Source organism: Osmerus mordax, chromosome 2 (genome assembly GCF_038355195.1).
Source record: "Osmerus mordax isolate fOsmMor3 chromosome 2, fOsmMor3.pri, whole genome shotgun sequence".
Lineage (NCBI taxonomy): Eukaryota > Metazoa > Chordata > Actinopteri > Osmeriformes > Osmeridae > Osmerus > Osmerus mordax.
In genome coordinates, this window is record NC_090051.1 from 11,564,397 (window position 1) to 11,580,862 (window position 16,466).

The 16,466-nt window shown below is 44.0% G+C and overlaps 1 protein-coding gene across 1 annotated transcript in view; it reads left to right on the plus strand.

Annotated features, from left to right (window-relative positions):
- thsd7ba (thrombospondin, type I, domain containing 7Ba) overlaps positions 1–16,466 on the plus strand; it is a 215,360-nt gene that overhangs the window by 82,265 nt on the left and 116,629 nt on the right. The window contains exons 9-10 of the mRNA XM_067253353.1: positions 12,736–12,930; positions 14,436–14,667. Coding sequence (XP_067109454.1) covers positions 12,736–12,930; positions 14,436–14,667 — 427 coding nt within the window. The remainder of the gene's footprint in view (positions 1–12,735; positions 12,931–14,435; positions 14,668–16,466) is intronic.

Consider the following 16,466-nt stretch of genomic DNA (forward strand, 5'->3'; position numbering starts at 1 on the left):
CCCCCAAAAAAAATTCTGGAAAGTCCAATCGGAGAATCGGATGTTAATTGTACGGAGTCTGACACGGAGCAGTCCACTGATGCGTTTGCCGCAGATGCAGAGATGGCAGCTAGCACAACTGCAGTTCCATTCAAATTAGCATCACGAGTGGCCAAGTTTTGCTAATTTATTAATAGTAATTATATATAATTGCGCAGCTCCCCCTGTCAATGACAGCACCCCCTCAGCACCTGCATTAAAAATTATCTGCCGCTGCCCCTGCTTTTTTCTTATGTAGGCCTATCTCCCGAGTCTCACTCTGGATTAAGCTGGAATTCTCAAAGCTTCCCAATCTTGTCTGGCCTCAGACTAATTCAGTCATATCGAACGCTCAGAGATTTATCCATCTCCCAATCTGTCTGTAATTATTACTGATGTCAAAGTGAAGAGCTCTGCAGCTGATAGATACGAGGAAGAGAGAACAAACTGGGACGATATTCGCCAGAAAATCAATTTCTCATGTGAAATATGTACAGTAGCTGATCCCCTTCTTCCTTACTTCTTTATCCCTCCCGGGAGACGGCCCTCTCACTGATTAAACCTCTCATCAATCCCGCCGCGATATCGCCTCAGCGGTGTGGATGGATTCACACTCAAGGTTACCTTACACATGAAAAAAAACTAACACAATCAACAGTTTGCTTCAGAAATGTTCTCTCTACCTGCCCGTTCCTCTCCGCTAAATTGGGTGCAGGTTTCATCTGTGTTATCTCCCAGATGAACACCTGTGCTTTTGTCACGTCTGCCATTAAAATGCTAATGCCCTTGGCAAGTTATCTAAGGTCACATGACTGGCGGACTTGTTGATCAATAGAAGTGACAGTCGGTCATCAGATTAGGTTGTACCCCTTAGTGATGACTGCTCACTGCACCTACTGATACACAGAGATAGGGCTTGGTTCAAAATACTTCATATCAAAACCATTAACACTGTGTGAACATCTGACTGGGTATACTTCAGTGACTGATTCCCACTTCCTGTTTTAAAGAATTGCCCAAAGCTTGATACAGAATGTGCGTTTCTCTAAGATCATCACAGTCAATTCAAACGTGTGATTCAAAGACTTTCTTCTTTTGCTCTTTTTAAATGTTGAGTTGGACTCAACATTTAACAATTCTTCCTCGAAACTGCAAATAACGGGTATGTGTGTGTGTGTTTATTTTACTTATTATAACTACCAGGGTCAGAACATGACAAAAACAGCAGTCTCTCTTGCGTCCTTTCCCAAGGGTCACTGCAGACTGCAGAAGTATAAACTATAACAAAACCAGCATGAGGGCCATATAGTGTTTGGGTGCGTTGGTGTGTCAGTTGGTGATGCTGCCAGGACTATCAATTATCAGGAGCAGTGAATTACGCATCCAGTGGCAAGTGGCCATGATGAACAAATGAACTCTGCCTCAAACCGTCACAAACTTTTCTCCAGCTTCTCCAGTCTTCTTAACCCACCTCCCCCCACTCCAATCAACTTCATACGCATGAAGATGGTAACCCCAACGAACTCGTGAACTACCCACTCACCCTCTATGACTGACCCATCTAAATGTCTAAACTCTTTCTCTCCCCTTCTCTCGCAGAGATCTCTGACCTCATTCTCTCTCATCGCCCCCACCTCCTGTCCCCTTGATCCAGTCCCCTATCCTCTCTTTCAAACCATCTCTCCCTCCATCATAACCTTTCTTCTCCATGTCCTTAACTCCTCTCTTACTTCCGGCACCTTCCCCTCAGCCTTCAAACAGGCCAGAGTTACCCCTCTACTCAAAAAACCCTCCCTTAACCCTGCCGTCCTCCAGAACTACAGACCGGTATCACTGCTACCCTTTTTTTCAAAAACAATTGAACGCGCTGTATCTAACCAACTGTCAAACTTTCTCTCTCAGAACAACCTGCTTGACCCCAACCAATCGGGCTTCAAGACTGGCCACTCCACAGAAACTGCCCTCCTGTCAGTCACCACCACCCTCCTGTCTGCCAGAGCGGCCTCAAGATCATCCGTCATCATTCTGCTGGACCTCTCTGCAGCATTTGATACGGTTAACCATAAGATCCTGCTCGCCAGACTTTCTGGGATGGGCATCTCTGGCACTGCACTTCAGTGGATCTCATCCTACCTGTCGGGAAGATCCTACCAGGTCTCCTGGGTAGGCAAAGTGTCAGGCCCCCGCCAGCTCTCCACTGGTGTCCCACAGGGCTCTGTCCTTGGACCCCTCCTCTTCTCCCTGTACACCACCTCACTTGGACCGATCATCACCTCCCACGGCTTCTCCTACCACTGCTACGCTGATGACATGCAGCTGTACCTGTCGTTCCCCCCGACTGATCCGGGGATCTCAGCTAGAATCGAGGCTTGCCTCTCAGACATCTCTGCCTGGATGACCAAGCACCACCTCCAGCTGAACCTTGCCAAAACTGAACTTCTCATCATCCCAGCCAAACCCTCCATCTCCCACGACCTCTCAATCACCCTGGGATCTGCGACGGGGACCCCTTCTTCCTCTGCCAGGAACCTCGGGGTTACCATGGACGACAAGCTCTCCCTCACAGCTCACATTGCTACAGTCTCCCGGTCGTGTAGATTCACCCTCTACAACATCCGGAAGATCAGGAGATACCTGTCTGAGCATTCCACCCAGCTGCTAGTCCAAGCACTTGTCCTCTCCAAGTTAGACTACTGCAACTCGCTGCTTGCCGGTCTCCAAGCATGCGCAACCCGCCCTCTTCAGAGGATTCAGAACGGAGCAGCCCGCCTTGTCTTCAACCTACCCAGACGCTCCCATGTCACCCCACTCCTCATCTCCCTCCACTGGCTTCCCATCACGGCCCGTATCAGATTCAAGACCCTGGTAGTGACCTTCCGAGCGGTGAACGGGACTGCACCCGATTACATCAAGTCTCTCCTCCAGCCTTATACCCCCACCCGCCACCTACGGTCTTCTTCTGACAACCGTCTGGTGGTCCCACCGCTCAAGAGTGCCCGCTCCCAACCCAAGCTTTTCTACTGTCTGGCCCCCCAATGGTGGAATCACCTCCATCAGAGACACTGACTGTCTCTCCACCTTCAAGAAAAGGCTAAAGATGCACTTGTTCCGGGAGTAGAACGTACTTGATTTGCTAGATCTGATGTTAGTTTCCTTCAGGAAAACAATGACTCTTATTGAGGGACTTTTTTCTCTTGTTGGCTAGTTGTAACTGATTTAACTTCTTGTACTCGCTTTGAATTATATTATTGTTGCTTGCTTTCCCACAGGTACACTCTTGCACTTTTGAGGTCGATGTTTAATTGTAACTTGTTTAACTACATGCTCTTATGTTTCTTCCCATTGGCACTTATTTGCTTTTCACAATGTATGCTTCATGTTTTGGCTACCCACAATGTTTTTTCTCGTTGTTCATGATCAGTGACCTATGCACATTTGTAAAGCTCTCTCTTGGAAGTCGCTTTGGATAAAAGTGTCTGCTAAATTAATAAATGTAATGTAACTGCACAGAAGCAATATCCTCGCAGGTCACTGAAAACTCTCCCCTTCTACTATTTCTCTCTCTTTCACTCTTTCACTCACTCTCCCTCTCTCTCCCACTATCTCTCATTCTCACTCTTTTTCTCACTTTCTCTGTGCCTCTCTTACTCTCATCCACACTCATTCACTCTCTCTCACTCCTCTTTCTCTTTCTCTCTCAGCATTTGTGAAGTCTTCAAAACTTTTACAGGAAGGCTTCCAGGGTTCCCATCCCTGAGTGGGTGGTTTCCTGTATGATAACAGTGGGTTTAAAACACTGTGTAGGTGTGCCAATACAAATGAATCTGGAGCTGCATGCAGCAAGCAGTGGTATTATATCTGAGTAGGAGCCCTGTCGACAAATCCATATAATGTATTAATAATGCAGTGACTCCCCTAGGGTTGAGATCTATTTACACGAGTCCCCCACCCCCCCACATACACTTACACAGACATACACAAAGACACACATTTGCCCCCAAACTGGAGAATCCTTCTCATGAATTATCAACTTCTAAATGTCAAAAAGTACATAGATACACATAGACATGCACACACCAGTCAATGCAGAAGATGTAATTCTTCTAAGATTTTTTGGGATTATTTGAGAAAGCTGTGTGACAAAAATGATTCTATTCATGACTTCTTCCTTACAAACAAACCTGATGTGTCTCTGTCCTGTCCAATACCTCTCTACTCCTCACAGCAGTGAAATTAGTTGTGCACAGTAGAAAACCTGTCACTGACATGTGATGAGGTTGATGCCATTGAAGGAGAACCAAACTGTCTGCTTTGTTACTGCTGCTGTGTGGTCATTCAGAGACGTGCCAGTGTTATCGGTGTGTCCAGTCAATAGCGCTGGCAGTAATCTGTTAAACGATGTATTCTCTCAGGAGAGGATTCTGGGAGTGCAGACATCTGCTCTGACTCAGGCCGGCTTTGATCAATGCCCTGGGTTGTCTCTGTCTGACACAGGTGGAGTTGTCACCTGGTCTCTGTCTGAAGTCTGAACTTCAGTTTCCATAGTGCCATTTAAAAAAATCACACTGCCAAGACATGTGAAAGATATGTTTGGTATTAATCCCTAGAAGAACATTTTTCCCAAACTACACAAATACTTACGGTACGTGTCCACTACAGCGTTTTTCAACGCTCTGCACCGCTTGCCTTTCCACAGTACACCACGCTCGGGGGCATGTTAGACAAGTTAATACAGCTGTAGTTCTCAAAGGTCACTGTTGTAGTCATGGCCAGGCGTGCAGACTAAGGTTCATGTACTCACAATATCGATCAAAATACCACTTTTACACACCATTTGTGTAAAAATACACACTATTTTACTAGTGCAAGATTACAGTAGACTAGGCTACATGTCACGCTACATGTCACGCCACCGGTCAGTCAACCACTCATGTGTCGGCTGGGCTAGCGAGCTAGCAGTGGCACAGAACAATCACGTTTAAAAGTACACACCAGGGACACTGACAACATCGGCAAACCTGCACCATGCATTATTATTTTAATGTAATCTTTAAATTCAGGCTTGTCACATTACGTAACTTTGTTCTGAACAGGACTGGGTGTGCAGCCACACACGATACGTTTCTCCTCCATCTTGAAACTGAAACCTAGAAATGTTTACCATGACTAACGGTTGCTACGTTACAAGAAACCAATCCGATTGGCCAACGTTAGCGTTTAACGCTCCTCATTTACATAAAGTTGAGAAATTTCAACTTGCAACGCACCGCTCGCCTTCCCACAATGCCCCACACGAGGGTTAACGCCCGGATTCATTAAAAATGAATTTGAAGAAGACGTTTCGTGCTGCCCACTCCGCTGTAGTGGACACCATGCACTGGAGAAATTACACTGAATGACTAACAGCATTCATATTTAATTTAAAATCAAATTTTTCAAACATTGAAGGAATGTTTGTAGAAATTTGTAGAAATATAGATTTAGTTGAGTAGGTCGACTAACGCCTGAGACACACTGCCTGCGATTAGCTGCGATCTGCTGCGACGCGCCTGGAAGCGCCGCCTTTTTTCTTTCGGCACCTATGTTATCAAATGGGACCGACCTGACTGCGCAGCACTTCGCGATTGCCTGCGATCTGCAGCGATCGTTTCGGCAGCTGGTCGAATTTCTTCGCGAGACACTTGCGAAATCAACTGCAGGATGATAAAATACACCATATTAGTTGATATATTTGAATAAAATACCATGTTACTACAGTGAACATATATACTAATAATATTACTTTGGAGGCCTACGTAGTACTTTAACAATATTCACCCTATATTAAACCTAACTACACAATGTGGGGGGGGGGGTGCTGGTCGTGTATTGTATGCCGCACTATCTTATCAAATTGACAGTTCTCTCTACAGTCAGAGCTCGCGCAAGAAGGTGGAACGTAAGGGAGATACCCTTTCCAAAACTAGTAAGGGCCTAATAGTTTGTGAAAGACCCAGAGCAACACAAATATCCGATGATGCAAAATTACGGACAATTTTTGAATTTAGGTCTCAAAAAGAGGACATGTCCGGGTAAAAGAGGACGTCTGGTCACCCTAGTTAAAATAATGAGGGGATTAATATTTACCACAGCTACATACCTGTATAGAAGCTGTATGTTGACCCACGTGAAGACTCCGCCCTCGCAGGGCTACGTTCAGACCATGCGCTGTATCCAAGTGTATCACTGATCAATCATTGCTCTTTGTAGAACACATTACTTTTACTTTTGAGAACTTTTCCTTCTGCCATTGTTACACAGTCCTCCAGCTCTCTGAGTCAGTGTTCATCGTCTCAACTTTTCATGTGGATGTCAAGCCCAGCGTTCCTGTTTTTACCAGAGATGACACACACAGGAAAGGTAGTTGGCGTGGTTCTCCGTTTCTATACGAGTTTGGGGGGTTAATTTTGATAATCTACATGGACTTTTATTCATGCGCTATGTTAGCATAAAATATGTAAGCTTCAAACTTTTACAATTGCCACCTTTGTTCTGTTAGACAGCTTAGTGCTGAGCAGGGATAATTGCTTGCAATGTGACTCGATCAGCACTGTGCTGATCGAGTCACATTCATGTACCATTCCCACAGTCTACTGTACTCAAGTGGTTAAATTTGCAAAGTGTAACCATATAAATTGCTGTCGTTTTCTCATCAATGGAATATTTTACTTTGTGAAATGCAGGACGTTTCAATGGTTATCAGTGACCTGTGTCTATGACCATGACCTGTGGTGCTGTACTATACGTCTGCAAGTGGTAAAAATATTGTGCCATCTTCCCTGTTTCCTTAAAAAACTAAAAATGTTAACCGCCCAAACCGTGTTTATATTTATTATTCGTGTAAAGACAGACAGTCCTGTGTTTGCTATTTTACTATTGGTATATTTTTTTTTACCAGATATCTGAAAGTAAGGTTGACTGGGAACATAGAAGGGTGAATAGTTTGTGTTAGTGACTTGTTGACCTGTACGGAGCCCCTAAAGGGACATAAAAAAATAAAAAATCAAGATACTTTCTCGTGCTCACGAGAAACTTTCTGGTGAGCACGATAAACTTTCTGGTGCGCACAACAAACTTGTCGTCGTCTGGTGTCGTCTGTTTTGGCTCAAGGGATACACCCGTCTTGACCAGGGGTCTCATTTATAAACGTGGCGTACGCACAAAACGGGGCTGAAAATGTGCGTACACCACTTCCCACGCAAAGGTTGTGATTTATAAGAAACAAACTTGACGGGAGAATGTGCGGCCCCCCACGCTTACGCACATTTTGGAGACAGTGGGAATTGGCGACACAGATGACCGTACTGTAGTCAGACTGCAGAAAGTAAATGTGGGAAGAACGATTACTCATAATATTTATGTTTTGTTTTCATCACACACGTTTTTTTCACTCCATATCATCATTATCATGAAGATTAAATCCAGCAGTGTTATTTGCGCTTGTACTGAGTGATAATTGTTCCACAAACACCTTGTAAAATCCAACTCAAATCTTAACTCAAAATTCAGCGCTGTCTCAGCATCACGTCCACTATGGGTGCATGAGGAGGAGATGCCCTGACTGCATGGAATACAGGATAACATCATATATCCTACCTATAGATAACTGCAGAACACAGTGTAACCAAATATATGTCTTTAATAATGTGCATATATCATCATATGTCAAAAACTGGAAATACAGTTAAGCTTCGGCGCAATCGCTACACTCTACGTCCTCGTTATCAGTCCAAACGTTAATACTGTTCATAACAAAACGCTTTTGTTTTCAAATTGTATCTCGACTCGGGGTATCACTGGCACAGTTGATGGCAGCAGCAATATGCTGCAACTCGCACAGTTTTTATTGGGGATCCACCGGCCACCAAATAATGTGGTTTTCGAGCCTCCACCTCGCCTACAAGTAACAGTGTCTGAGAAGATACTTTCTCGTGCGCACCAGAAAGTTTCTCGTGCGCACCAGAAAGTATCTCGTGTGCACCAGATTTTTTTTCTTTCTCTCCATGTCCCTTTAGGGGCTCCATAGACCTGGGATGTGAGGCCATGGCCTTCAGCTTACTGTACAACCCCAATAACTTCAAGTCTACAGTCAGCCTGAAATAGTTCTGCTTCTTAAATTATGCTAGGTCCACACCATTTCTTTAATAATGCCAGGAATCTCTCTCTCTCTCTCTGTGTGTGTACAAAATAGAATGGGTTTCCCACAATCAACTCAAGAACCGGGCACTCAGCAAAGTTTATATTCTGCATGTGTTCTCTTTATAACCCAACGGAGTGCAGTCCTGGGATTGACGTTATGTGGACAAGCATTTCGACATCAAAATATAGCTGCAAGCAGCAATGGCTGATTCCTCCCACAAAATGGCAAAATGTTGTAATGTTGACATAATAGATAGTTACACTGGGATTAACCAGAAGACTTGAAACTGTAATTTCTGTCAGAATCCCCCCAAAATTATATATAACTCTGATTAGATTCGAACCTACAACCATTTGCACATCAGCATTGTGTCGGAGCCGTTTCTCCAATGGCAAGCATTGTCAGATTTGGTTAAAGTTCAAACAGCTGTAATTCAGTCAGGCTTTGCCAGATGTTGAAAAAGGTGATGTGCCACCTACTGTTGAGGACATGAAGTCTGCCGTATTGACCAAAAACACAAACTAGGCCGTTGATGTAAATGTTAAAAGATAAGAAAAGCTCCTTTACTAATGATTTACTTGTAGACTATCTGCTTCTTCAAACACAACGTCAGTACTCAATTGCAACATAGACCAAATTCACAATGTATATAGCCTATTAGCTGGATAACTACAGACCGTGGCATAGCCTAGGCTACTGTGATATAGAAAGATTGTAGACTAAATGTTACCGGCAATGTGTAAAACTTTGAATTTGTATAGAATGCCTATAGGTTGTTTGGGGTGCCATAACTTGTCATGGAAGGACATGGCGATGTAGCCTGGCTCTGCCCTCCTACGTACTTCTGCTCAATTTTGATTTTGCTTCTGTATTAGGTCTGGGATTTCAGTGTATTAGTCGGTTTTTGTAAACAACATTTTTGTAGGTCCAATCAGCGAACAGAGGGAGTGGCTGAGAACGATGACGTTGATGTTGTTCGCTAGTTTGAGTTGTAGTTCAGTAATGGTGGCGGAGTCGCTGCCGAATATCCAAAAGTAAAAGCCGGAGCAAGAACAATCTTTGCTAAGTTTTGTTGGTGGCCATGATGTTGTGGCCCTCCTCCATACCCCACGGGGTTCGGGAAAAGTTTGATTTTCCAGCTACGGCAGCTAGCTCCGTTACAGTAGTGGTGAAGGAGTTGGCTAAGGCGAACGCTAGCGATTGGTTATGGCAGATCAGAGTGGCTCTGGGCAAGTCCAATAGTTTTATACCCGCCTTCAAGGAAGTTAACGCTTGTCAATGGAGCGATCCCAGACACACTGTACACATGAAATGTACGAGGGTCTGGTTAGGATCAGGCTAATGGCGATGTGTCCTGGCTTAAGTTACTGAAATGAATTTGCGCAACAGGCAAGGGATCCACCTGAACAACAATATATACTTCATTAGAGTTAACTCGGTTGTGAATCTGACACCACCATGCATAGACTACAAGCAGCTAGCTACTGTGGTGAACCTGGCTTGTTTTGCAGTGGTTTACACAGTCTTGCTAAACAGATGATCGGAGTGTTGTGATGGGCTCAAATAAATACTCATTGCTATGTTTTACAACCAGAGGATTGACCAGAAGACTAGAAACCCTTCTGTCGGAATATAAAAAAACAATGCCTCCAACTGGTTTTGAACCTACAACCCTTCATCTACCAGCACGAAATCTCATCCAATTGAGCCATTCCCAGATCTGGACTTTGCCATTTTCAGTAAATGGATAATAAAATAAGACGTTTCTCCTATGGCAAGCATTGTCAGATTTGGTCCAAGCTCAAACAGCTGTAATTCAGCCATATTTTCACATATCAAGGTGAAACTTTGCACGGTACTTCAGGGGGGTGGTCACCTAAAAGCCTATTAGGTTTGAAAAACCATCATTCAAAAATACATTTGATTTAGTGACACAAACATTTTGAGGCAATGTGGACATTTACATCAATACACCCCTTTCAGCCATGTTGTATTTGATTCAATTCTCCCAAGTAATGTTTTGAAATACATCAATTCTACATAACTATACAATATGTCAAGTCAATTGGACCTTTAGTTCAAGAGAGAGAGAATTTTGAAGGTTTTCCCAAATTATCACTGTACAGGAAAATCCATCATGGCGGTCCTTGAGGCTTTTTTGTTCCTCCTGACGGAGGAATCCTAATAATGAAAAATAATGAAAAAAAGAATTTGCCACAGCTTGGCTTGCTCTCTTCGTGTCACAGCCCCTTCACTCTGATTGGTCCAATGGTCTGCAGTGAGTCTGGTCTGATATTTTGAGAACCTTTTTATAATCCAACGTGCAGAAGGCTACCACAATTGAAGTAGTGTGATTAACAAAGGCATTTGCAATGAACTGAAACTAAGTGTAGTAAGGAAAATAAGGAAATTCTGTTTCTTCTGAAAGCGAATTTACTTTTACAACCGATATTCTGCTGCTTTCAAAGGGGGTGGCTAGCTAAGATAATGACAATATAAAGTGGATATACTTTCAGTATAGATATGTGAATTTTCTTACATAAATTATTGTGTTTACTGATGTCAAAATTGCCAGCACATTGCAAATGTACAAGCGCTGTATGGTGAATTACGCCTACAATTATGACTGGCACAACCATTGTGCATGTAATGACTTATGTTATGAACTAATTGTTTAGATGTTTATGCTGGTAAGACAATTTAACAGAGAACTAACATAGTACATTTTTATCAACATAACATAAGCAATTTATAACATAGGAAACAGCCGACAAATGAAGGCTACATAATCATTTGCATGAATGTAGGCTACCACAGCATTGGCAATTTGACTAGAATAAATGTGGAGGTTGAACAAGCACTTCAGAGATGACAGAGAATTTCATTTGTGATCTGAGAAATATGGGTACCAAAACCACTGAGAAACTGTCATCACCAGCTGCATCACGGGCACAACACCATCTATCTATAATTCCAGAAATCTGTGTGTGTCATCAACATCATCGCTGGCACTGTGCTCTATCTATAATTCCAGGAATCTCTGTGTGTGTACCACCAATTATATCATGGGCACTATGCACTATCTATAGTTCAAGGAATCTGTATTTGTGTGTTTCACTGACATCTTAATCACTGACTGCATCACAGGCACTGTGCACTAGTTTATCTGAACTCAACATGTCATGTGGTGGCTTGTGGAGTTTCTTTACCACCGCTTTGAGTTCGGAAAGAACCTTTTCTTTTTCTCACTGTTTCTCTCTCTGTAACTAATTTTCTCTCTCTCTCTGTTTTTCTCTCTCCCATTTACTATCTCACTCTCTCTGTTTCGTCATGTCTCTCATTTCCACACCTGGGGAGGGAGGGGGAGACAGCAGGGAGGGAGGGTGGAGAGCAGCGGGAGTGGGAGGGGGAGAGCAGGAAGGAGGAAGAAAGTGATAACATAGTGACAAATCTGCCCTTGGGTTGTTATTGTTGAACCCAGGTGTGTGATAGTGGCATACAGAGTTTAACAGAAGTAATGATTCCTACCCTGCAAGGGAGTGCACCACCGCCACTCATGCTCCTGGAAGTACGTTGCATCTGAGCGCTGTCCCGGTTTTGAAACGATTGTGTCACATTGTGAGGACCAAGATAGCTGAGAGGGTTAACCCAGGGAGAGGAGTACCGTTCAGCAACTGCTGCCGAATGACTGTTAAAGCTTCCTTTAAATGACCTCTTGCTAGTGTTATGTTGCGATTGGTGTGGGTTGTTATGTTTTTGTTGTAATTTGTTTTTTTTACTGCTTTGAAGGACAAGGTTAACAAAATATCTGTAATTTTTTTTAACTAATGGAGTGTGATGTTAATGTGTAGCCTTGAATCTCTCATCGAAGTGATGACTAACTGAGAGTTTGGCAGAAGGGACGTGTAGAATATTAATGACACAAGTCTGTAATGGTAATGAGATTAAAACTGATACTGCATATGACAGCGTATGCAAGCGTGTTTTCTTTGAGTTGGTGTCTGGACGAGTTAGCTCTGGATCTCACTCTCTTGAGAAAAGAGGAACTTCACACTCCTCTGATCGTGATCAAAGACCTATTGCAGTACTTTTTCTCCCTATTACTCTCAAAAATAAGACTTTATGAAACTCAAACTGCCAGTGTTATGGGGTTGGTTTTTATTTTGTCAAACTGTTCAGCCTCTGTTGAATGCTGTGCTGTTAAACCTTTTATCTCCAGCAAAATGAAAATAATTTGAGACCAAAGCAGATTGTTACAGGAGATACAGTTATTTAACATGTTGTTGATGTTGCTGTTGGTGTTACAGTATATTAGATGCAGTTAGTGTACTATAGATGCTGTTAATCTAGGTAAAATATACATAACATTACTATACATAGTTACTGTTAGTGATGTTACTGTAGATGATGAACTACATGTTACTGTTGCCAAAGTTACTGTAGGTAACAGGACTGTAGGTGATGTTTCTGTGCCATTGTACCCTATCAGCTCTGCTGTCAGACTCCCTCTGTGTTGATCATCTCTTGTCATCCCCCAGGAATGGAGGCGTCATCAGCACTGTGTCAGGATAGCCCCACTCCTCCCCCGGAGGCAGCCTGTGAGGTGGCCTGCCTTGGGGACTGTGTAGTGGGGCCCTGGTCCCCCTGGTCCTCCTGCTCCAACTCTTGCTCCACCAAGAACGCTGAGGGCAGGCAGAGCCGTACCCGCACTGTCTTGGCACTGCCAGGGGAAGGTAACTGTGATCCTCCTGCCTCTGGACAACATCATTAGACCAATGATCCTGTATGTGTTTACATGGAAATAGGGATCTTGGATAACATCCGATCACTATCTAAGATAGGTAACTGCATAATATCATTCTTTATTAGAAGCATTGTCCAGAGAAAGTAACCATGTCTGTGATCTTGGTAGAAGGCAACTCTGATTGTATTTCCAGAAGAAGTTACGTAGCTGTCTGTGATCTGTCTCTCAGTGTGGCTGACTCATGGTTGTTACCACTTTCACAGGCTGTTTTGGTCAAAAAGTACCAAATACAACTAAATACTCTGTATCTTCTGTAAAGAGTAATTTTTTGCTGAAACTGGCCTCTTAGACAGGGAAGTTGTTAGCAGCCAAGTACAACTAATGAATCCCTGTAACCGAGTGCATATCTGGAATGCCAGCCGATTAAGCAGGTCTAAAAACGCTAACCTGGATAACCTATCCTTGAATATCTCCTTGCTGGCAGAATGGACTTGGACTAAGTGTGTGTATGTGTGTGTCTGTATTGTGTGACTGTATAGTACAATATATGTGTGTATACTGTGTATATGTGTTTCTTGGTATTTATTTAATGTGTGTGCGTGCATGTTTGTGTGTGAATTGAACACACACTGGTGGTAAACAGGTGGGTGGCTAGCTGTGTGGCTCTGGTTCAGCAAGAGAAAACATCCCAGTTTGGTGACTCAAAAGAGTTGAGTTATTAAAACAAAAATACACCTGGGCTGCCATGCCACACCGCTGATGATACTGTTCCAGATTCCCCGTGTCTGTCCAGAGCTCTAACAAAAGAACCAGAACGTTTTTGTTCTGGTTTTTTCTCCGCAGAGCAGCAGTTCAATGTTATTAGCCAGTACACCCGCCTTCTCTCCCTCTCTTTCACATTAATATTCCGCCAGTCTGCTGTGTCATTCATCATTTTCGAACGCTGTGGAAGGCTGTGTATCTGCTGGCCAAAACAAGAGAGACTGTCAGTTTCTGGAGTCACGCTGCGTTCAAGGGCACACCTGGTTGGAATGACCTCTTCACCCCATAGTGGACCCTGGAGATAAATCCCAATGGATTAGATCACTGAGATGTGTATGTACTGTAGGAAGATGTGTTTTATCCCTTCATCTTTGAACCTCGGCACAGGAGGTGCTCCTGGTTTCGTCTTCAAGGTCACTGTGTCACCATCGGAACACGCTGAGAAATTGCGGTCAGTTATTCTGAGGAACAAAACCTGTAACTGGACGGTTGTTTGATGCTGAAGCGTGCTTTTGGTGTATTCACATCACTACTACTAAATCATAGTTTGTCTACATAATTATTTTAGGATGTTTTAGACAAGGTACTGTGAAGCATCTCTGTGGTACATTAATATGTCATCACTACATTGAGGTGACACAGGTTGAGAAGGGTAAGAAGAGATTAAAGCCACATTAAAGTGGATATTAAACTTGTTGTGACCCTCTGTGTGTCGTTGGTCCTCCCTGCCAGGAGGGAGGGCATGTCCTGCAGGCCCAGCTCTGGAGGAGTGGAGGCCGTGTAACAACCACCCCTGCATGGTGTTTTACTGGGAGGCATTGCTGTGGGGACCCTGCATGGAAGACGCGGCCATGAGCCTCAATGGAAGCATCCTGTGGAACGGCACCACCACCTGTGCCGTCGGAGCCCAGAGCCGCAAAGTGACTTGCACGAAGATGAACGCCGGACAGGTGATCCCCAAAAGGTACATTCCACCCTTTTGACTGAACATACAGGGCACCCTATCACATTGTGGGTTACAGGACAGACAGAATTTTGGGTTATGATGACTGTACGTATTGAGCTATGTATGTTAAACTGTTCATATTGTTGTCCTTCTCATCCTGCTGGGATCGACATGGTCCCGGGGCCTCCCTAAAACCTTGCGTGCCAGAAAGCCCTTGACTGAGAAAGTTGTCCAAGTGTTTCCGGTTTAACGGTTCTTTTAGTTTGGGCTCCACCATCATCTGATCTTGTTTCAGAAACAGAGTATCTATCAGTTCCTGCCCAGCAAGAGGAGGCATTGTGTTGCAAAGCATTGTGGGGGGATTTATGATGTGTCGTACACCAGGAAGCTAGGTGGATAAATAATTCAAATGGTTTGTCCTGCTTTAGCTCAATATGTTATTGACAGGGACATAAAGCGGTTTATGGATAGGTGTATTTCATGCGCTTGTTGTTTGAAGTATGCTTCCCTACCCCACTAACCCCCCCTCCTCTATTTCTAAGAAGACTTTAATGAAAGCTGGCACTGATCTAGAGCACACATTCCTGTTCTTCGTTCCTCTGGGAACACATTGTTCATGTGACAAAGCAACTGCCTGCGTATATTGTCATATTCATAAAAGCTGTCTTCGACGTGGAGAATGCATAGTGTTTCTGTGTGTGTGGGTGTATACAGTAGAGCTGGGGTGCTGGTCCTTGTCTACAATACTTCCTGTAGGACTGTGTTGTGGTGCTGTTGCTTCTGCAGCGGCCTGACACAACAGCTCTTTGTGCACAGAACTTAGATACCACGTGTCTCAACCCATGTAGTAAGCTTCTCAAGCACGTAGACCTGTACTAGACTAAACTGTGCTGAGAGATTCTGCTGTATGAGTCACGAGGACATTAGTTTTTCAGCATCTCTCCAGCAGCACCATTTGCGAGTGTTGATGTGGAGGGTCAGGAATCCAGGGAACATCTCTGCTCCTGGAAAAGCCCTCAGAACTGTGTCTGATGTTTTCCATCTCATTAAAGTCGAATTTTGAAAGAGAGCACTTCTAAGGCTCTTCTCCACAGCTAAAACATTTGCATTTTTTGTCTTTATCAATGATTGACTAGATAGACAATCTAGGCTGTCTGTTGGCAAACCATATTCTAGTAATATTCTACATACTGAAGTGTGTGAAGTGTGTGTGTTTGTGTGTGTACAAACATGAGCCACTGCATCGCTTATGCCAGAGTTTGAGGTTGGATCCAGTTCACTGATTGACATTTGAATCAGAATTAGCTATTCCATTTCCCTGATGTTTGTTTGGTTGACCTTTATCCCAGCCCTGGTCCATTCACTGGGAGGTCATTCCAACAAACTGCTCCTCTCCTCCTGTCCTTCAAGAAAGGAAGAGAGGTAGTGAGGGAGGAAGAGGGAGAGTTAGAGAGAGTATGAGAAGGCGAGGGAGGGTTAGGTCATTTAGGAATACTGCTGTCTTTCTGCTCTGCTGTATTTTGATGTGAGTTCTACGTTGTCATCGGGGTACTGCAGGCATGTGACACCACGTTGCTTCAGCAGTAAGACCCTAGGAGACCGCGGGGGTCAGAGCCACGGCGAGCCTCGTCAGGTGTGTGTGGGGGAGGGGGGACATCAGGGCTGCTCACTGCTCAAGGTACTGGAAACAGATGACAGCACGCCTCCGTGGAAAATATTGTTTGTTTTTAGTCCAGCATGGTAAGGTGTGCTTGATTTGGCATAATCACAGTGAAGACCCCCATGAAGTAGTCCCCCAGGGGCCCCAGGGCCTGCGC